This window comes from Phoenix dactylifera, chromosome 8, assembly GCF_009389715.1.
Source record: "Phoenix dactylifera cultivar Barhee BC4 chromosome 8, palm_55x_up_171113_PBpolish2nd_filt_p, whole genome shotgun sequence".
NCBI lineage: Eukaryota > Viridiplantae > Streptophyta > Magnoliopsida > Arecales > Arecaceae > Phoenix > Phoenix dactylifera.
In genome coordinates this window covers 5,546,876-5,570,247 of record NC_052399.1, presented here as the reverse complement: position 1 = coordinate 5,570,247, position 23,372 = coordinate 5,546,876, and the positions used below count along the sequence as shown (strand labels likewise).

Genomic DNA, 23,372 nt, shown 5'->3' with positions numbered 1-23,372 from the left:
ATTACGTAGCAATGCTAGCATGTGGCTCTAAATAACTTGGCCTGAGAGTAAGAACATACACACTTCTTTTAGGAATTCTTGCATATGACAACCAAAGGCCTACTTGGCTGCCATGTAGTTTGGTTCAGTACCACTACGACAAACTAAGAGGCTATTTGGATATTTCTATTTGTAATAATTCTGGATCTTTGTATGTCACCTGCTACAGCTATGTGGATATTTCTATTGAGATTGTGTCTAACACCATGGATCGGTGTGATTCGCTGATAACACTTCGAATCAATAATTGCATTAGTGGATTAGATGATTTAAACGCTGGAAAGGTTAAACATTCTTTAGACAAGGAAATAGCCGATTAACGTAAATTGGCAGAGAACATGACTCTAATGATCCAAATTTCGTTCATGCAACAACAAGTGGGGGAGAAGCACAAATGCAACAGACATTTTCCGACACTTTGTACAGGACATCGATCCACCCCATACTACCTTTACAAAAACACTTCAAATACAATCCCCCAAAAAAGAAAAAAGACAAGTAAAAGAAATGAAAAGGAAAGAAATAAGAAGAAAAAGCGCCTCTTGTTGCTTGCTTAGCTCGCTTAGCTTCCTCTTATTGTATGCAAGCAATCAGGGCAGCTGACCCGGATCCTAATTTCAACCTTCTTATACCCTTTTTAATGTGCATCAAAACTACTACTATCTGGCAGGCTCTTTGTAGCCTTTTTTTTTTTTTTTTTGGTTGCTAGAACGGACTCTTTTTCCTTTTTTTTCGTAGCGTTCGATCCAACAGTCAACCCGACGTTTACACACGACTCCACGGAATCGGAGGCGTCAAGCATGTTGGATTTTGGGCAGGACTAGTGAATACAACTTGCAGATTGTTTGGAGGAGCTCCAGCCTCACCAAAACCCCCCATTTCATACTCGAATTCGACGCTTTCTTGGCTCAGGGGACACCAAGGCAATGATTCCATCCCACCTTGATACCCTGTTTCATCCATCAGAACAGCATTCAGTGTCAGAACCACCAGGACTTCAAGAAAATATTAGAACAACCTTACCAAAGATAATTGAATTTACTAATGGTTTAGTAACCAACCTTGAAGCAGTGGAACGCTGGCATTGGGCATCCCATCAAGCTCTGCGAGCCCATCCCAGTTTTGATATGCCTCTCGGACCAGCTGCTGTACACCGGCCTGAGAAACAATTCGAGCATACAGATGATTGGAATTTATCACCCAACAAACAGAGGGCAAGAATTTGTGATGATTTGAATGCTTACTTTCTGAGATCTGTTGAGATCATTCAGCGCGAACGTCATGCCATCATCGGTCATAATTCCTGTAACTTCACATATGGAGTTCAGGAGAAGGGAACAATTGGGCCCACGGTACAGGTAAATCTTTTTACCCACGTCGCAGGTTCTTGCATGACCAATCGTTCCTTCCCACGTCCGGTCTGACATATTAACCCCCAATATCTGATGCACAGGGAAAAGAAGAGCAAATTAGATGATATGGAAATCTAAGTAGCGTTCTCCTTGGGTATATTTGGCTACAAAGTTATGGCTTTACCTTGCGGAGTTGATCAGAATCGATGACCAAGAGCTTCAAGAAGTCCTGGACCGTGCGAATATTCTTGGCTGATAGCTTCTTGTGGAATGCCCCATCCTTTCCTATCTTCTCTAGTCGCCATACCTCGTCGTGGAGAGATGGTGGATAATGCTTCCTGTATACTGTATAGGAATATGATGTTAGTTGAGCGAGCCAATTTCAAGGTTCTTAGATGTGTGAAAGCATGAGAATTAAATATTATTTTTTTTTTTTTTTCGTTAGATGACATGGACCATAAAATCTTTGTAGTTACATATGTTATTTTCAAATTGGCAGTCCAAGTATCTTTTTTGGTCGCATCTCATCTTCAAATTGCTAGTTCAAGTATCCCTTTCTATAGACTAGCAATAACTAGTGGATGGTGGACCATGGCCAAAATAAGGTTGATTAAAGGCAACAGGCACCTTGTAGACTTGGAGTCTTCCATGACCTTTAATCATGGAATTATTAAAGGATGTCTGCGGGAGCTCTGAGCAAGACCCAGTTTGATGGGCCTTTACAGACTTTGACCACAAACTCCAATAGATATATGTCTTTCAATTTCACCATCTGTTTAAAAACCATGGTGATTACTATGATTGTGACAGGATTTTTTTCCTCCTCCTCCTCCTCCTCCAACTTATCTCCCAATTGGAACCAAGTATGCCTTGTAGTTTAAATCTCATGGAAGAAATTTTAATTAATGAAATGATATGGATGAGACACTAAGTAGAACCAGCAAAAGATAGCATACTTACATTCTCCTCGGTGATCTTTCACCGTGAAAGCTCCAGTCATGGCTTCTTTGATTCTTGGTCCATCATAGCTCCCTGGCACAACTCTTGCACCAATCCTGAAGTGCCTGCTTCTTATCCAGCTCGAATTATCAGTAAATGTGAGCTCCGAGATGGAAGCAGTTCCATCTCTTAGTGTGAGGTTGACTTCTCCTGTAATCAATGGCCTCTTTCCTGTCCTCTCTCTTACTATGCCCTTCTGAAACTCGGTGCTTGTCCAGTCTTCGTGATCATCAGAAGGAAAATCGCCATCAAGGACCACTACTTCTACTTTGAGAGGTGATGGTATTGAGGACAGACTGTTATGGTTATCTACGAGGAGCACCTGGAGAGGGTTATTATCCTCGTCCTCGATCTTGCTTCCGGTGAAGACCGGGAGTGATGGTTCTCTTTTGAATATTAGTTTCATGCTTGGTGGCTCAGCTGCCTCAATGTGCATTTGGGAAGGCCTGGAAAGAATTTCATAGCAAGCATGGTTAATCAATGTTCGCAATTAAAAAAAAAATGTTAAGAATTTGTGTTGAGGTTTTGTTTGATTGAATAATTGTGCTTTGCATGGGTCCCACGTGAAGCCGTGTAACACATAAAAAATTGTGTATGAAACAGTGCTGTGAAAAGATACTATGATCAAGCTCAAATACTTGCCGCCAATATTTGTTTAAACGGTGCAAATTTCAAGTTTAAATCCATCATCTGCTAGTAATTGTTTTGTACAGTTAAAATAACTTAAATTATTTGGTAAGAATTGCGACTCTTGAAAAAAACATCTGAAACTCTATAAATAGAAGACTCCCTCTGTTCTTCAAACACTACAATAACACTAACATATCAGAAGAGTTTTTGTTTAGAAAGACCTCTTGAGAAAGTTCTTCAATTTTGCTAATTGCAGTACTTCATTTCATTTGGTTTTGTTGTATCCTCGAAACATATTTGTCTATAACCCATTAACAAACTCTTAGGAGTGAGGACAAATAGTGTTTTAGGGCCAGTATCTTTAGATACGCCTCAAAGCCTACAAGTTTCTATCTCTATTTTATTTATTTTATTTTTTTACACCTATTGTACCAACAATTATATTCGTCCATAGTATTTGGTTTAATCATGCTTTGTTTATTCAGAATAGTTCTAATTAGCCTTAGGAGAATTAAATAAAGAGACTAAAAGATACATAAAATATTCTACCATTACTCTCTGGAAAAAAAAATACAGAAAATAATCGACATATATATAGAGGTGTTGCATGCTGTACCTGTGAAGTAGACGCGTGCCGTATGCATGCATTAGTCCGCGTTCCACCTCCTCTTGCACCTAATAGAATCCAATAAACAAGCTTAAAATAAGGTTCTTAGAATAAAATAAACATTGATGCAACTTTATCGTCTGCTTCCTTGCCCCACTCATGGTTGTTCTAGTTCCTGCTCAAGCTAAAGGCTATGGGTCCCACTCTCTTTGATTTTCCCGAAGATGTTAGGTGGGAGGAAAGTAAATCTGAACTTCCATCTAATTTTAAAAGCAACAAACGCAACTTAAGTCTTTCACAAAAACAATAAACTAAAGTCATTAATTAATGCAAAACCTTTTGATGATCTAAGCATGCGTCGTAAGAGATTTCGTCATACCACTTTGCGAAGCAGTGGTTCCAAGGCCATAAACAAGTTTTGCAATGACTTCGCCATCATAGCCTCTCTGATCACCCTGTCAAGGGACAAGGAGAAAACGTAAGATAAACCTTAACACGGATGTTGCCATCATCTTTTTGAATTTCATAAGATACCATACATAGAAACAATACGGCAAAAAAGAATAAACACTCGCCAAAAGGCTTTCTCAAAATTGTGAATAATTTTAGGATATGATCCAATAGGAAGCATAACAGCATGCCTGTGTTAGACTGCAAGGTACTCCATATAATTGGCTCAGAACCCGCATGGGGAAGTGGAAAAGCTAGATGCTTGAACTGAATGATCTCTAATGGATGAGCTTGCATGCAGTAAGATTTGAAACGAATCAAGTCATGCTTGCATAAATGATATCACAACTTGGTCATTATGATATCAAGTCATGACTAAGTTGTCATGCCTAAATATCAAGTTAGTTTTTTGTTCTTATTCATAACTTAGTTACTAAACTTATCTATGTGCATCAATGAAATTATAAGAAAAGACGCATCAAACCGTTTTTGTTCCCGTGAGCAAATATACAATACGCGAAAGGAACGACACAGAAAACTGTTTATATTTATGTATTTCGATTCAAAACCTCATTAAGTTATGATACCATTTTTCAGATACAAAAAGCATGCTCTTTTCCTCCAGTACGAGAAGAAAACTTCTAGCAAAGATAAGAAAAAAAAAGTTGAGAAGAAGAAGGATATTAGAATTACGAACGTCGAGAAAGAAGGCAGGCGCCGCATCCGTTTGTCCTCCGACTGATCCTTGTCATGATCGGAGTCATCAAGAAGCCTTTTAGCTGCCATATTTTTTTTTTCTACCCAAGAAGGAATGGAAACTCTGGGAGATTTTAGTAGCCAGAGGGGGAGGTTGGAAGAGTTGAGGCTTGGAAGCTTGTCAGGACAATAAGGACTACGGAAGCCATGGAGGATGGCCCCGAGGTCTTCTTATACACAAACAGCCGCCATGGGGCCCTTTTGTTTAATCTTCTTCAGAAAGCGCATGGAAGGTGGTCGGAAGGTGCAGAGAAAGGATGGTTTAGTTCCAGCAGGAGACCGACCCAGGGTTAGCCGATGCAATTCCTACCGATGTCGCTACCTTGAACGGTCAACTGCCACTACTCTCTCCCTAACTTAGTTGACATCCAAAAACCACCGAGTGAGCATACCCCCTTCCCTTATTGACATTCTTAGTCGAGAAAAGATGTACTCGTATTTTTATAATAATTCTTGGCCCATAACCGACAGTTCACATAAGAGATATATAGGGAGCATATGATTATATCCATCCGTCTAATTAAAAAACTTTTAGACTCTTATTTCTTTCTAAAATATTTTTTTTTGAAAACTTGCTTTCATATGATTGTGGATAAGATGGCTGAACATCACTAACAGCAATTTACTAGAAACTGTTTTCTATAATAGTAATATGGTAGTGTATTGCAGATCTAATTTGATCGTTTGAGTTCAAATTATTTGAGCTCTTGTTGATATAAGTAGAGATATACATGTAAACCTCCCAATCATAAGTGTGGAAACAATTCCTAGATTCAGTTATAATATTTTAGTTGAGGTTTGTTTATAATACAACGAGCAATTGCATCTAGAATTAACTTTCCTTCTAATATTTGCAATTTATTTGTTACGGTGTTTATAGTAAATTGCACATAATTTATTTGTTCATACGCATGGCATAATTTTTTTATCCTGTATAAAAAATAAATAAAAAATCATAATTTTCTGACATGCTAAGTAAATTCTTTTAGATTTGAATAACTGCTAAAAGTGTTGTTTCTTTATTTTTTTTACAAAAAGATGGTTGAAAAATATATTTTTAGATAAAAATTAGAAACTCTTAAAAATAAAAACTATTTACTTATCATCACTGAGAACAATCATTTACATTAGACTCAAAGTCATCGAGCCCTCATACATACAAAGGCCTAATAGACAATATGACATGTAAAACTATGTATCTTAAAAAGACATTTATAACGAGAATGTATAAATTAACTCAATAAACAAAATACCAATTACTTAATCAATTTAATTATAACGAGAATGTATAAATCGCAAGTCCCTTTGGCTTCTGAGATGCTACCAAAACAGAAAAAAGAACGTCCGGTTCAAACTTCTCTACCAACCCATCATGGAAGAATCCTATTAAAACAAAATGACAAGTAAAAGGGAGTCCCGGGTGGGCCCAAATCTCGCTGAAAGCGGCCAAAATTCTTGGGGATTCTTGGGACACGGTTGCTTCTGAAGCCTCCCCGCGTTGAGAGGGCTCGGGAGACGCGTGACACGTAGGTGGTGACTTGACTCCAGATTTTAAAAGGCTAATTTTGCGTTCATCATATGATCTAATGCACAGGATTCACTCATTTACGCGTCCTAGTCTCTGTTTTCTACGTACATGGTGGAGAAATCGTTATCATTAATGGGTGGTTATAAGATTTCGTTGTCAGGCGAGCCTACCAAATAGATCTTATAGTACTACTGTCTTTCCGCGTGTGGACTTGGGAGGGAGGAGTAGCATAACCTTTATTATAAACACAAGCAACTTTAAGTAATATGCTATCTATGTGGATTTGATTCCTATGAATTATACCTACCCGTCGGTTTCCACCGAGACTATAAGATTGAATGCAAGTCGGGCAGACTTGATTTTAAGTCGTCAATAATAATATAAGTAACGCCATTGCTTTAGGCCATCATTGTACACACTATACGTGTTGAGTTACTCTGGCCAATCAGGGATGTATATCCAATGAGCCTTCAATTGATTAGCAGTAAGTGCTAGAATGGTTGTTTAAAGAACTTGCACATGACCCACATTTGGTTGGATTTGTAATGACTTCTTATTTGCATACAGATGTAGTGAGTTTGTGAGAAAGAATACCAATATTGCATTACTGCCTTCAAAAAATAAACATGCAGATTCGGTTGTCACAACAATGCATGCTTTGCGCATTGCAGGCTATATATAGAAAGTCTGCAAAAAAATTAGATGGGGTTAGTATAAGGTTTAGATAATTGAAATAATTAATATTTGTTAGGCAAATGAGATATTTTATCTATACTTTATTTTTTTAAAAAAAAACAAAGAGTGTTTAGGATTTTCTCGTTGGTTGGATGATTCTAATTCGTCTTTCTCCTCCAATGTACCCTTGGCTTTTTGTTGTCAAAATACTTTAAACCCATATGTGACTAAAATTTCCTCTACTATATCAAGAAAATATGTATCAAAATTAGATAAAAAACCACTTGTTGCACGTAAACTTTCATTTAGACTCCAAGAAATCTCTTGTAATTTTTTTTCACTTTGAAAATAATATCATTTTAGCAGTAAAAAGCCTTCTGAAAAAACTTAACCATCAAATTTCATAAACTTTAAATCCAAATAAAACAAGAAACATCATTTTCTCATAGAACACCATTTTTTACTAAAAGTAAGATGCCGATTAACTTTATTTTGTATAAAACTATTGATGGTTTATCTCTTTTTACAAAATGAATAAAGAAATAATAAATTATGATACTTTAATATTACCATAAACCTCTCCACTACAGCAGAGGAGAATCCATCACTATGTAGGGACTCGACTAAAGCGTCTGAGCTCTTATTAATATAGTTTCCAAAAATCTGTTGAAAAATCAAGAGATACTGATGCCTTAAATTACCTAGAAGTCAGGTAGCAGAGACAATTCGACAAAAGCATGACCACCCATGGGGATTATTAAGACCAAGGCATGACTTGTAGCTACAGAAATTGCTATGTAACTTCACGAGACCACCAAGCAAGGAGAAGGCAAGTTACCCATGGAGCGGTCCCAAACTTGTCTCCCAACAACACAGTTTTCAGAGCTCATGTGGCCAACCCAAGTGACAGCAGTCATATTACACTGAAGGTGCTACGAACTGCTGAGAGAGGTGAGATGGTAGCTAGCGTCAAAACTTTTTTATGGGATGTCATTGTCTAAAATTTTCACAATCACCAAGCCACTTGACCATCTGTGTCAGTAGCCTCATGTGAAGCAACCAATCTAAGATGGACGGTCTGATTCATTTGCTAATCATCAGTCACACATTAAACTAAGACCCAAATATAATGATATCGGAAACCAACAAAAAAGGTCTAACTAAAGAAAGCCAAATCCACTTCTTTTGCTCAAGTCTTGATGCTTCTTCGAGAATCCGACTCGACTCAATTTTGGCCGGCCCCATCCTATGACTTGGGGCCAAACACATAGCAATTTAAAAGCAGGCAAGTTAGGCTACTATTCTACAGCAGAATCCAAGCAATAAAAACATCCATGCAATCCATTTTTGCCGATTAGAACTGTCCAAGATCCCCTGACCTCGAGAGGATAAACTCTTCCAAGTGTTGAAACACCTTCGTTTAAGAAAAGCTCTACTGCTGGATCGACTGCTGGTTCCTGGACTGATACTGATCCGTTTGCTACAAACTCTATCAGTTAAGATTAGGAGATCAAACCAGAAAAAAAAAAAAAAAAATACAGCTACCACATGATACACACAGTCTCTATGCCCAAAAAAATACAGCAGACAGAAAATGGTGCATCCTTGGTCTGCCGTTCATCCATAACCTTATTGAAGTTTTCACATTAGTCTGCACTTCCATCGATCTTTTCACAGCATGTTAAAAAAAGTTCCTGAGTAAATTATACAACATCAACAACAGATGCATCATATATCCATCAAAGAGACTCAGACCAATAGACATGAGGACTCAGCAGGTCTAACTGGCCTCTCAGATCATAAGAAGGGCTACAAAAGGCACACTGGACCTGCATTACTCCACCTTCTTGGGGTCTTCCTCGGGGTCACGAAGACTTCCAAACATCCAGTCCATCCATATAGTGTAATGACCATAGTTGTGGCGGTAGGTGGTGTGGTGGATTGTGTGGTAGCCAGCACCCATGACAGGCCACACCTTGCCATGGATGCAGTCATGAATGTTTGCTGTCCACAAAGCCTCACAAAACAGGAGAAGTACGTGAGTCATAAAATGGGTCGGGACAAGGAAGAGGGCTATCACATGTGGCAACGCCTGCAGTATTCCATCCAATGGATGGAATGCCAGTCCTGTGAAAAAGAAAAATTCATTGCAACTTTTTTTTTTCAAATCTTCAACAATAGAAGAAAGTTCGGCCATACGATGTCAAATGATATTATCGAACGAAATATAGCTCAAAGATCATTATTAATCGGGGACGAGAGGCATCACATGGGCATTCTCAAACCATTCAAATACCATCTAACCGGGCAACAGAAATTAAGTAGTAGGGTTAACCATGCCAAATTTCATACTGATTGAGCCATAAGCTGGTATCCTTTTGCTTAAACTGTTTAAAAAAAATTATCTAAGAATAAGTAGGCACAATACTATTGATGAGAAAATCATAAAAGATAAAGATATCGCCAAACTATATTTGCGCACCTTGACAATATAACAACCCAATTTGAGGAGCAGGTTTTTCCATAGGACAAATCTCAAAACAGTGAGAAAAATGGTTCTTTTATCATATGGACATCCATTTTGCTCGAACTTTAACCAGGGCATGCATTAATTACAATCAGCACTCCAATCTTTTAGGAGGCATACATTCTAACACCTTATTCATATATTAAGCTTCAACATTCAGTAAGATTATTGGTCCCTCTGCTTGCTAGTTGCATAAAATAAGAATGGCTTGACTTCGACATATCCCAAGAAAATTAGAATTTACGCATGTTTATCATATTTAAGCATGTCCTGATAAAAAAGATGGTACAAAGGACCTTAATACGATATATCTGCAATTGGTTTCACTTTCACATAACTCAAACTTATACTTCAAGGAATAATGCATGCAAGCATATGAATGTGCTAAACTTTATGATACAGTATTACATTTTGTGACATTTGAGACAATGAGAGCATCATTAAAGTTAGCTTTCATTTCCAGGTTAGATTTACTTAGCTCATTATCCCAAGTAGTGCCATAATGTACATTCATTCAACTAAACATGATTTCTTATAATTAAGCCTCAAAATAATAGTTCTTTTTGAGAGAATCCTCAAAATAACAGTCAACGTTCAAGGAGAAACTATTTCTTGAATTGAATCATGAAGGTTCTTATAATGCTATAGTGTATGCTCATTCAACTAAACATTGATTTGATTTGATTTGATTTCTTACAATTGAGCCTCAAAATAGTAGTTTTTTGAGAGAATCTCAAAATAATAGTTAATATTCAAGGAGAAACTGATCTGTGAATTGAATCATGAAGGTTCTTGCATGATTTGATAATTTGTAATTATTAACTTCTATTGAAGAAATACTATGCAATATGATATGCTTTAATCTTAAACACAATAAACAATAATAACACTATTAAATAATGACACTATAGCATACGTAAGCATTTCAATTTTTTAAACATTCATTTGCCTCTTATATCCAAATCTTCTAAGTACATTGTTTCTTAATGTTTCTGCCAATCAGAGAAACCACAACTTAGGTAATAAATATCACAAATATCATGATATGTTGTCACCTGATATTCACCAATTTGATGGGAATACACAGCTTTAAATGTTTAAAAACAACTGATTTAGTGATCATTTAATTTTAACTCCTCATCAATTTTCTATACCAGCAAAAGGAAGATGTATCATCACCCCCCACCATTAACAACTGATGTCTTCACATAGCCAAAACAGTTGAGTCACGAATTTGTCAACTCTCCGTTCATCTTTTCAAACTGTAACAACACATCTACCAAACCTCACCTACTATAAGATTGTTAAGTGCTTGAAATATGCCCAAACAGAGACACAGAAATTGTGCAAATAAATGTATTATAAATCCTTATGCATGCTCGTTTCCCAAAAATTAAGGCATTAAAGCTTGATAAGAAAAAGCCGCTTGCCTAAACAAGGATTAGGCCTACAACCTCTTGGCACTAGCCCCCCCCAAAAAAACTTCGCGAGAATCCACAGTTCTCACATTACAATTCTCTAATTACTATTGATGTAATCTTCTCAAACTTACAGAATAACTTTTATTGGACAGCATATTACTTTTCAGCTCTGGAAACAACATCCATGCATGTTACTCAGAAATTTAAACTCACATACTCTGATAGAAAAGACACTAACATTAGATTCCACCATCATAGTTACTCAGTTGTGCTAGTAATACCCAACAGAGTTGCTGATAAGAATCCATGGTACTTCAGGAATATGAAAAGACAACATAAAGGCTGTTGGGCTTTAATCACCATCTCATTTAAGTTCCAATTTAGATATCTTTGATAAATAAGGTCTAGAGTTTTTCTTTTTTACCTACAAAATAAGATAAAAGTGGAACTCTCAGAAGTATACCTTCGCAATTAGATAATGTGACAGCCGGTAAGACTACCTACCTATCTACTCTAGCTATAGATTCAGAAGCACTAATATATCCATCACAGATCCAGATATGCACTTGAATATCAAACAAGATAATGTGCATACCCTTTTGGATGCAATGTGAAGCTGTGTGTATCCACTGTTTCCAGCTTCCTGCTTCTAGATATATGCCTAGCTGAGTGCTCAAGGCATTACTGATAGTTCTCATTAATTAATAAGTCGCCTCTACCTTTTACCTTTACCTCAGTACAGGTTCATTCTGAATTACTTATTTGCAAGGAATTATCTTGCTAATTTCCCTTCATGTGAATACTACAGGGGATTATTTTACAGAGTCAAAAGGGTATTTAGACATCCTACATCCTGTTGTGTGCGCGCGCGCACGTGTGTACATGCATGAGCAAATTAATCAATTTGCTTATACCAGAATAGCCTGCATATTTCAGAGGATATTTGCTATATGTAGAATATACTTATTCTTTTAATTGGTGATACCCAACAGTTAAGCTGCAAATGTAATAGAAAACTAAAATGCAGCTTAACTGGTTTTGTGTAGTTCGCATCAAGCTGCACAATGATAATTTGAACTGCAGAATGATAATATTGTTTTGTGTAGTTTGCATTATCTTTATCATCAATTCTGCTGACAATGATAATGCAAACTACACAAAACAGTAAGTTCGAAATACAGATAATCACATAATCCTAACTTTCCAGGAAACTGGTTAAGATAATTCAAGTCTACAGATAATGTAAACTTACCAGCAAATGGGGACAGTGTATTCTGCTTGTTGTAGATATGATGTGTAGCATGAAGATATTTGTATAATGGCTTTATGTCATGCAACTCTCTATGCATCCAGTAAATTCCAAACTCCGCAAAGACCAAATATATTGTCACATAAGCAATGTAGGTTGGCCAACCAACTTCGGTTATACTAGAGAAACATCTGGTCCATCCTCTTTCAACCATGTATTCTGAAAGTGTTGGAAGAGCACAATACCAAGGCATAGCCTTCATTGCAACTATTATTTGCAAAAGCATGGCTTTGTTTGAAGGCACAGCATCTGCACCAAGAAAAAAATTTGCAATAAGACCCCAGAAATTGCAGTAATGCATTACGAGATACAAAAAGTTATTACTTTGGTATGCTTAAAATTATTGAGAATAGGTTGAAATTCCAAAAAGAATGACTATTTTCAACCAAAATCACATAAGGTCACCCACATACTGACATTAGGAAGTAGAAGCATTTATCAGAAGAAAGGATAAAAATTTATCATTTCAGATTATTTTCAATATTCAGGTAAAAGCAAGGTCACATAAATGACAACTCTAGTGAAAACGTTAAAGGCAAACTGCAACATCAGATAAAGAATAATACCAAGGATTTAAATCATTACAGCTACAAAGTCACTACTTGATTAAAAACTGTAGATCACTCAGTGGTTTTCCAATGTGTCACTTCAAGGAGTATTACTTCTTAAAGACGAAAGCTTTGGTCAATAACCTGGTTAAAACACATAAGGGTGGCGACCATGATTTCCTTAGTCATCTATCCAAATGGCAGGCCAAAGATAAGAATAAGCAGCATTTTGCAGTTAATACAAAAACATTCGGATTGTCATAGCATAGTGGTGATCAAGAATCACCGAACCGGTACCGGTCAGCACTGGTACCGGTTCGAACCGGTCCGAACCAGCAAAAAAACGCGTCACGCAGCGCGCTGTGTATTAAAATGCCACAGTCATAGGCAGTGGCATTAGCCACAGATCAAATCGGACTCGATCCTGGTTCGCACCGGTCCGTTTTCTATGGCCGAACCGGACCGGTCGGCGCCGGTGCCGGTTCGATACGAGCTGAACCGGCCGGTACAGGCCGGTTCAACATTTCTTGGTGGTGATATATTATTTTTTTCAGTTCTCATTGAATAAGTTGGGAGTGATAAAAATATTCTAATGCCAGAATGATATAAGGCTTCAACAAATTATCAAAGGGGGAAAGAAGCAGCAATAAAGACACAATCAAGTGGGCTGTATCATTCTTCCCAAGAAATCCCAGGCATTACCTAACTGAAGATTGGAGAGAAATATTAAGTCTGGTTTCACAGATTCCTTTTTATCTTTTAAAAGGTATGTATTCCTGAACTGATTTAAATGGATTAGATCTGTCAGATCATTATGCAGGGTAACTGCAGACTGAAGAGGCGTCAAAAGTAATACAAACTACAACTAGTAGACATCAATCCTCTTCAATCAAAGGTACTCATTATTTGGTCCCGTCCAACCTTTGAGAATGTAAAAAAGAAATGGGTCAGATATCACGTTGTACAAGCCACATCAAAGTGGCAGGTCCAAAATCTTGGGGATATGGAATTCAATGATGTACTGAATGAGTTAATAGGAGCAATTGGTTTAGCTCTTCTAACACCTCTTCTAATAAAAAATTGTGAAGGATCACAAAAAAGGCCTGGCCTAAAATCAGATGATGTAAACTTCTAGGGGCATGCTCCCATGATGAAAAGTTTGCAAGGAATGAGAGTGATGGAGCATATTCTTCATGACCACATGGGAAGTCATGAATACTAACATTCAAGTGTTTCATAGATATTACATAATAAATCACAAATTAGAATAAAATAAGCTATGACAAAAAAATTTGGATGAAACAAATTAAATAATACCAAAAATTCTAGTTATAGAATGTACGAAATGATCAGTTCCAGTTAGTTGCTTAGTACAACCCTGGTGAATTTTTTGCTTCTCCTCTAATATCAAGTAAACCCAGCAATGTTAGAAAATTTTTCATCTAAGGTGGAGATGCAAATTGCTTAGACTCATTATGGAGAAATATGGATAATAATGAGCACTATAAATATTGCAGGAAAAATCACTACATATACAATGTCTCAAAAGCAGTCTAACCCTAAAATAGCCAACATGACATGATAAAGCACATCATGTCATAAGAGCAGGAATTCTACAAAAAGCTAACTTTTCATCCAAGCATGCAGAGACCATAAACTTTAAATGTTTTAATTCCATTAGGAGTTCTTATTACCTTAACAAGAAATTATTAACAAGAAATTATTGTAAGAAGTCTGAGTTTGGCTGGGCACATAAGAACAATTTGGCTCGGGGCAAGAATTAGAATGCACAAGGAATGCCGAGAATTTAGCAAGAGTTCAGGAAAATTTTGGATTAAAACTAGGAAGATAGAATGAATAAGATTTCGATATACTTACACATATATTGATTTAAAAAATAAAAAAGAATAATAAAAATAGCAAAAAGGACACTATCACCAACAAGAGATTGCATTACTAATTTGTAATCCATGAGACTCTAAAAAACAGTCTTGGAAATGAATAAATTATGCAATCCTTTAGTCACTGAATTATTCTCAAGTAGTTCATTTTTGGTAAGAATTTGAAGAATCATTTGCGAAGCAAGAAATCAAGAATATCTCACAAAAAGTCCAAAATTTCATAGAATAATTCAGATAATAGACAGTAGCTTAATAAAATATAGGTGGCTCCAGAGATAATTGAGAAGCTCAAGTTGCCAGGTGAAAAGTGTCTTTATAACTTGGCACTGGACAATGTTTCCCGATATAACATGAGAAAAAAGAAAACGATGCACCAGTTTGGGCATTCTAAGTTGAAACATGCATAGCATTTTCTCTATTAAAGATATAGCTTATTTCCAAAGATATTTTTCTTTTCTTAAATTTTATGATGTAACCCACTGAAGCCAAAAATGGGCAAATTCTTTTGGTTACAAATGTAGCAAATCAAAGCCGAATTAGTGCAAAATGATCTTGAAAGTATAATCGCTCAGCTTACTATACTGTCCATCCGGTTGAAGTTCTAAAGCATATAAGCTTGTCATTACACAGATCAACACATCAATAAAAGAGTTGGAAAGAGCTAGCAAACCAAAAATGTTAAATTATACCAAAAAAGAAGAGATAGTTCAAGATAATCAGATTACTCTTGCATCTAAAAATGAGATGAAGTAAATGAAGAACGTATGATGATGGTAGACGAGACTGGAGTGGTGGAAAAGACCCATGTGTCTCCATGTGTTATGAGAGAGATTTTGACCGGCTTGCAAGCTTAAGTTAAGCACACGGATAATCTGATTTAATCACACATAATCAATTATGTGCATATTTTCAGCATATTAAAGTAGCAAATATTATTTATTTTTGTTTGTTTGTGTTGGAACTCTCCTTTTTCTTCAGAAAGTATATTACAACCTAACATAGGATATGGTGTGAGCAGATTATCCTATTCAATGGCTAAAATTCTGTTTACATGTGTTTAATCATAGAAGTCCCAAAAAGAACTTGTAATTTCAAAGATCAACATGTTTGTGAAAATTTAATGAAATTTAAATTTTAAATAACAATTCTACAAATGTCTGATTCTTCCTTTTTGTGTTGCCCCTGTGATTGAAAAATCCATCTACATTTATGCGCTGAATTCAAAGTTAAAGACATTATTCAGCAGCATGGAGAAGTTCAGCAGCTAATGCAAGTCAAAAATATGGAACCAACTAGTTGTGATATGAAATGCAGGAGTTCTTTGGTGTACCCCTTAGATATGCTTGAAGCCACAGATTAATATGCTAACAAGGTGTAGACGAATTTAATGATTAGCTCTAGCAGTTCCACAAGTACATTGGAGTAGTTTATTCTCCTGGTGGCGACGAATTAGTTTTTGTAGACATGAATATAATTTTACAAAGAGGATAGAAAGTTACCGATTTTTTTGAACTAAGTATGAAAAATGTCATGTTTGCTTAGCAAACTAGCTAGCAATATTACAAATTACAGTGCATGATGGCCTTAAGAGTGTTGAATTTGCTTGTATGAACTTTGGCAACAGGATGCAACCCAAATATTGGTGTAATTTAGGATTTAAGCATAGGATTCAGCTATCCCTAAGTTCTAGGACGCTGCTATTTACACAGCAATCCCATGCAACAAATTGTTGCACTTATCTATAATAAAGAGTCTCAGAATTCTTGAATTCAAATTAATAAGTACACATGTCTACAAGTGTTGCATCTGTCAAGCAAATACTAAGTCAATGTTTGAATTTTCCTGGAAAATACAGAGCTTATGGGGAAGGATATGGCTAAAAGTATTTCAAAGTTCAAGGGGCAGTTTTATGTTTAAACATGTCTGACATGGATACATAATGTTCACATAATATACATCAGTAAATCCAAAAAATAGGAGCATAACATGGTCAATAAGGTTTCAAACTAAAATACATAAAAGTATATCCACTTGTTAATAGAGATGCAACTAGTTTGCCTCTTGGTAACATGTCTACAGATACAATCAGAGGGAAAGGTTCCAAAATTTGTCAAAGCAGTACAGGATCCTTAAAAGATCTAGAACATTCCTTCTGAACCATTATAACCATGGGTTATATCCTGAATGTGTAGTGGTATGAGTTGGCAAATATCACCAAGATGCTTTCTAGATTGTCATAAAATAAAAGGAAATAACCTATAGTTAGCCTTTTTCAGTTATCAATCCATGGAGTCCCAATTTATGCAGACTTATAAAGGACTCAAATAAAGACCTCTGTCGAGACTCCAAGTAAACCCATGGCCTAGCTTGTGTCTATCATAACTGGAATGCTTAGGCCTATAATAGATTTTTATTGTTTCATAGGCAGCACTCCTTCCTATATAATATCCTGTTACCAGATACAAAGTGTCTATAATGATGAGATTAACCCTTTCCCTAGAGTAATTTCTCTCAATGACAATCCTTTACCATTAGTTATTTTACAAGGTTTGCTACCTAATGGACACAAATGATCATCTATTCTGTGCTACATGTTGCATGTAGGGGGTTGTTTGCTATTTGACCATGATAAGACCATTATCTTAGTTTAAAACTAATTTAGTTGGCCAAAAACTAGTGGGATCAGTGTAATAAAAAGCATAGGTATGAGATGTGGAATAAGAATCTGCAGGAGTTGACACAATATAAGTAATATAAGTCTTTTTATTTGGAAAATTAATAGTATCTTACATTGAATAGCCCATGTGTGCTAAGATCTTAAAGCAACTGTATTGAAAAGTAAATTGTTTTGTTTCACTACTATCTTATTCTTATGCCCCTGAAAATATCGAGTGGACAACAACCAGATGGAATATGGAATTTATCTCCATAAAGAAGACCATGCAGAAATGACTGGATCACGCATTTGCTGTGAAAATAACTAAGAACCTACCTTGCATGCCCTTTTGTAAAAGGTGTCATATAAGGCGCAAATATGCTTCAGGCATCACATTATAAGCATCAAGACTAAAAGCATTGTTTTAAGAGACTTCCTTGAGGTGTGAGGTGAGGCAAGCATCAATAAGCCTTTTTGATATATTTGTATCGTCCAATTATGTTCTCTCAATTGACATAAGGACAAAAGTTGCAAATAATTTTTCCTATGCCACATTTTAAAATGTTTCCTTGTTTAAGAAGCTAGTCATGTGACATTTTACATCAGATGCAACAAAAATACTCTTCAAATAGTATGTCATAAATGGAATTATGTAAATTTTGGCAGAAGGAATAAAAGAGGGAGGGCATCTGCATACCATTTAAAAAAGCAAATGCAAAAGAGAGACATGCATGTGCTCACACACGCAAAGAGAGAGAGAGAGAAGGGGGGGAGGAGGAGGAGGAGGAGGAGAGAGCAATGAGTGGCACATAATATTACTTTCGTTATATGGAACCCATCTATGTGGACCTTTAAAGAATATTATGGCAAACATGTAAAAATCTCTTTGCAGATAATAGGGACTTAAGCAGATTCTTAGTAATGTGAAGAGCCTTGCCAGATTCACAAATTGAGCCTCAAAAATCTGTTACAACTCAACACATGACAGACAGACAGACTATTCAAGGTGTTACTGGTTGCTTATGAAGATTTAGAAAGAGACTCTCTACAAACCTTTAGGTAATTAGACAATAGCTTACATAATGCTAAAATTTGGTATATACTGAAATTATACATGGAATTTCAACCTCTATCAGCATACACCTACAAGTGATGAAAGGTTGTAAAATGAGCTGGGAAAAGATGAAAAATGAGAAATGTGATATAAAATGAATTCTATCAAGGATCAAAAAGAATGTGCAGTTAACACGAGATTAAAAACATATTAAGAGGATACATAATGAATAATAAGAAAATTAACAGAGGAAAGTAATTGAAAAATTAACTCTTATCTGATTGTGAAAAAGAGATATGCACACACACCATGCGTGCACATTACACAAGCAACCATAAGTTAACAGGCACATGTGCACACAAAAAACTGTGTTACTTGGACACTCACTTCCAACTCCTACATCCATGGAGTATGGACACTTATAAAAGTTTAATTCCAATTTCTAGAAACTGGTTGAGAGTTGACTCCAACAATTAGTTTGATCCACCACAATAATGCTTAAAGTGAGTTTTTGTTCTTTTTTAGAGTTTGGTGAAGAATGTACATTTTAAAATAATTTTACAAATTATCATTTTCCCAAAAATCCTTAAGCTAATTTAAAAGTTTGGATGAGAATCATCTATATTTGGAAAAAGTTAACAAATAATATCTATAATATTTTCTTTTATATGATATTTAAATATATATTTTAGCTAAAACTATTTTTCTGTGCATCCTTGTATCTCTTTTTTCTCCATTTGCCGAGTCAAACACTTGGACATGTGTTTGAATCCAATTCTTGTGACCGTGTCCATGCAACACTAACAAAAAGATATACATAAAGAGACTAAAGTTTTACGATCTAAAAGAACCAACATGAGAACAAAACTGAAACGCAGAATAATATGTCTCCATTTATTGTAGATGCCCATATTGTACTTCTGCTATAATACATAACTCATACACGTGGGGAAAATTCTCCAAAGCAACCAAGGTTGTGTTTGGTTGCCGGTTGTCTACTGGTTAAGGGCAGGTTATCAATCTAACTAGCCAAACGCTCTAAAAAGTGAGGGTTAAAGTTATTTGGCCAACTCATCTAAGAGCCACTTAATCCAGTTAACATTACTTCATTGGAGAAGGTGTAATCAAGTTAACCACCAAAGCTTTCTCTTCTCTCTTTTTACATTTTCACTTTGTTCATAACTTATCCCATTAACCATGGGAATGTTAGTCAAACATCAAGTAACTTTAACAGGTGATTAGTAGATTTGGGGGCACTTACCAATGGTTAAATCTATCTAAACCCTGGCTAGCTATTTGATGTCCAAACACAGCCTTAAGATTTATGGTTGAGACAGAAGAGAGAGGAAGTAAACAATTCTCCATCTATTTTGGATCCCCAAGTTTGCACTTGTCTACACTACCATACAATGGGAAACATGGGATGCGTCTCCATCCTAGAGTTCTACTCCACTCTTATTTGGACTTCCCTGGTTCCATATTCTACTGTTTATTTTTTTTTTATTCAAGATTTTGACTAAAGAAACCAAAGATTTCACATTGCTACTGGACTCACATGTTTCATCTTAGATAAACTCCAGAGCCTATGACTCCAAAACTTCCTAGGTCCACTGTGTCTTTCTTTTTTCTAAACATCTTTTTTTGGAAAGCGATGTGAGTTTTCTTTCTTTAAACACCTGTTCCCAGAGAGCAAACTCTCTATCGTAGGGTAGAGGCTTTAACAGTTCGCCCTAAATTAGTTCTACTCTTTCTTTTGACTCAACTCTTCTCAAGGCATGTTCTTAGCACATGCTAAATACCAGTATTACATAATTTATGTACATTGGGAAATTTGCCTCATGCAAACATTTTGACAGATACACTCAATATAAATAACCACTTTCTTGAAGATCAGTATTATAAGATTCCATCAAGGTGTTAAGTCAAGTTATATACAAATTGGAGAATAGTATTGAGATTATGCTAAGCTTCCATATTACCCATTTATCCCAAGAAGATCACAGAAGGGTGCGTAAATCAAAAAAAAAAATAACACATTGAACATACAAGTCAATGACTTAGAGAAAAATGTGACTGAATGTTGAAAAATTATCCCAGAGCATTGATGAACACCACATCAATATTGTTCTATAATGCAAATTCAATAAATAGGTGATGAGTAATCATAAAAAACAATTAACGAAATGAAATTAAGACATATCTAATAGATCACAATTATGGCAAACTCAAACTTCTACTTGGTCATAGCCAGCAATCTATACAATGATCAATCTCGCTGTTTAATACTGAACACTTCTCATACTATGTTATCAATGATGTGAACAATGACAGCAGCAACAACAGTATTTAATCACATAAGCAAGAGGTCAGGGAGAAAAGGCAAGAATGCTTCAAACAGAAATTGATCGCATAATTCAGACCTCTGTGTCCACTGAAAATAAATATGTATAATGTTAGATAGATTAGAAATAAAACTTTTCTTGTCCTTCTGATTGCATATCTGTTTCCCTGCACCAATAACGATTCGAAAACTTCAACTCATCTATATTTTGGAAAGTCGTCGTAGAACTAAACTAAACTAATGAGATCAGAATCCTGAGTGAAGGCCTTAATATTTCTACCATCATCAGTGGCAGCTGAAATCAGTCATGCTTTCTGTAACTAGAAAAATTTATCAGAAAAAGAAGTGGGAAATACTACGAAAAACTAAAGGCGAACTTACTTATGGATCAGGATCACCCACACTAAATTATCACCCTTATAGTACTTCTATGCAGACACAACCAACAGAGGGAGTTGGTGACTCTTCTAGACTTCTAAGAAAGCAAACAAGTTCGGTGACCCTTATAAAGAAATATTCAATGTGACAATTTTTTGGTCAGGCAATACTTTAATCGAGCAAATTTGTATACCAACTTCGAAAGCATCAGTCCCCTTGGAAATTACTAAAATTCCATGATGCATGCGATTAATTGGTTGTTAACAGTTACAAGTAGGGAGCCAACTATTAGGTAAGAACATAATGATTTGGCTACCAGTGAAATCATCAAAATTAAAGTTCTTCACAATCTTAACTTCCTAATTAAGAGCAAGAATTCAATCATGATGATGTTCTCACGTCGATCCTGCCCTATCAACGATATCCACAGGATCATTCAATAGATTAGCTTGGAAAAGGCATGATGTTGAAATCCAGGCCCTGAGGGTGCCAATTGGCTGCATCCATAAAGTCTCTCATTTTGATGCAAGAGACCTGGGTTTGATCCCAACCTCATTCCCGTATTTGGTCAGATTTTCACCTGTCATAGCGCGCACAAGGTTTTATTCTCACACAGCTACTAAGCACTACCTCTGGATGGTTGGCCGGTTACTTGACATCTACTTATCAGTCAAATAAATATATGAACATAACGCAGCTACTAACAGTCCCTAATTTGTTCTAAAACTCACACACAGACAATATGAGACAGCATGTTTAATTATCAAAAATCAAGCTATAGATAACACATCAACCCCGATTTCGCTGCATAATAACCTTCAACGGTCATCCATACAGCAATTTCAGTCGCGTGGATAGAAATTTTGGCCAATCAAAGCATTCATTCCGTATCTAAGTCCACATTAAGCCAAAATCAGGTTTAGCCACCGCCTGTCCCAACGTTAGAAACATAAAAGGGCCCATGTCAAGATTAGGAACCGACTGAAAGACAAGAAAACTCAATATCCTCAATCTTTTTTTTTAAAAAAGCACTATTAATAGGTGCAATGATACATCCAGTACTCCCATATTCAGGTAAATCACCCGTTCCCATTTAAAGAAAAACAAAAGGATTAATCAAGAAAAAGAATAACATGGACAGAAATTTTCGCGTTTCTTTCCAATGAAAGAGAAGATCACGGTGCCGATCCACACCCGACATCCTCCAAACGATCAAGCGTGACAAAAAAAGACACCAATCTAAAGCAAACTACGGAGAGCATCTTCACCAAAGATCTCACAAGAAACATCAAGAAAACGGTAGGGATTGAAATATTAGACAAAGGGAAGACGATGGAGAGAAGAGAGAAAAAGAAGACCTTTGGGAAGGTAGACGTTGCGCTTCCAGTAGTAGATATAGAAACACCAGATGAAGCCGGAGACGAAGTAGAGGAGGGTGCCGCCGATGTAGTTGCGGAGCCACGACTGCAGAGGGCGGGGGAGGCGCTTCCAGGCACCGCCCGGTATGAAGGCGTCGAGAACAATTCCATTGTACCAGTCAGTCTCCTCCACGAACTGGTGCAGGTAATCGGCGCCCTCCATGCCGGCAACCAGCTCGACCACTGGCGGTGTCGGGATCTCGATCTTGGATGTATAGACGAAGGAGTGGCGTCCAGAGAGCGGCGGAGTGGACCACAGGGGTCGGACCTATCCGACGAGGATCTCGGAACACCGCTCTCGGGGTTTCTGGGGTAGGGGTGGGGTGATCTTAAACCTCCGGGTGCGGGTCCCCCAAGTTTTTTAAAACTTGCCATTATTACGCTTGATGGCATTATATCTGTCATGATTACTTGGCAATGTTATTTTTTGGATAAATATATGTATATTTCATTATTTTTTGTTTAAATATTTTAAAAAATAAAAATTTGTTAAGTTTTTAAAATTCAATTTTTTTTTTTTTGGAAAGATAATTTTATCTATCGGTGATGCTATTAACTTTTATTGTTTTTGATTGTTTTATATGGTAACAGCTAATAAAGTTGTTGTGATGGCTTATCCATTTTACTTTAGCCCAATGAAGCATGTCTTCTCTATTATATTAGTAAATGATGTTAATGAAATGGAGAAATCTAAGAACATGGAGATTGAAATTAAAGATAGTAATTAAAAAAACTATGTGCTACTACTTGTTTTTGTTTTTACTATTTTAAAAATAATAAGAT

At 36.3% G+C, this 23,372-nt stretch overlaps 2 protein-coding genes across 2 annotated transcripts; both read right to left on the bottom strand.

The window, feature by feature from the left end:
- Positions 1-303: 303 nt before the first annotated feature.
- On the bottom strand, positions 304-4,973 carry LOC103723276 (protein SAR DEFICIENT 1-like). The gene is made up of 8 exons (XM_008814154.4): positions 4,775-4,973; positions 4,007-4,082; positions 3,637-3,695; positions 2,352-2,836; positions 1,576-1,736; positions 1,284-1,481; positions 1,101-1,197; positions 304-989 (listed from the first exon to the last, which is right to left on the bottom strand). The coding sequence occupies exons 1-8, from the start codon at positions 4,861-4,863 to the stop codon at positions 805-807; spliced, it is 1,350 nt and encodes a 449-aa protein (XP_008812376.2). The 5' UTR covers positions 4,864-4,973; the 3' UTR covers positions 304-804.
- Positions 4,974-8,601: 3,628 nt separating this feature from the next.
- Positions 8,602-22,905, bottom strand: LOC103723275 (delta(7)-sterol-C5(6)-desaturase-like). Its single transcript, XM_008814153.4, has 3 exons — positions 22,530-22,905; positions 12,237-12,542; positions 8,602-9,163 (listed from the first exon to the last, which is right to left on the bottom strand). Exons 1-3 carry the CDS (start codon positions 22,750-22,752, stop codon positions 8,871-8,873), a joined length of 822 nt encoding a protein of 273 aa, XP_008812375.2. The 5' UTR covers positions 22,753-22,905; the 3' UTR covers positions 8,602-8,870.
- Positions 22,906-23,372: the final 467 nt, after the last annotated feature.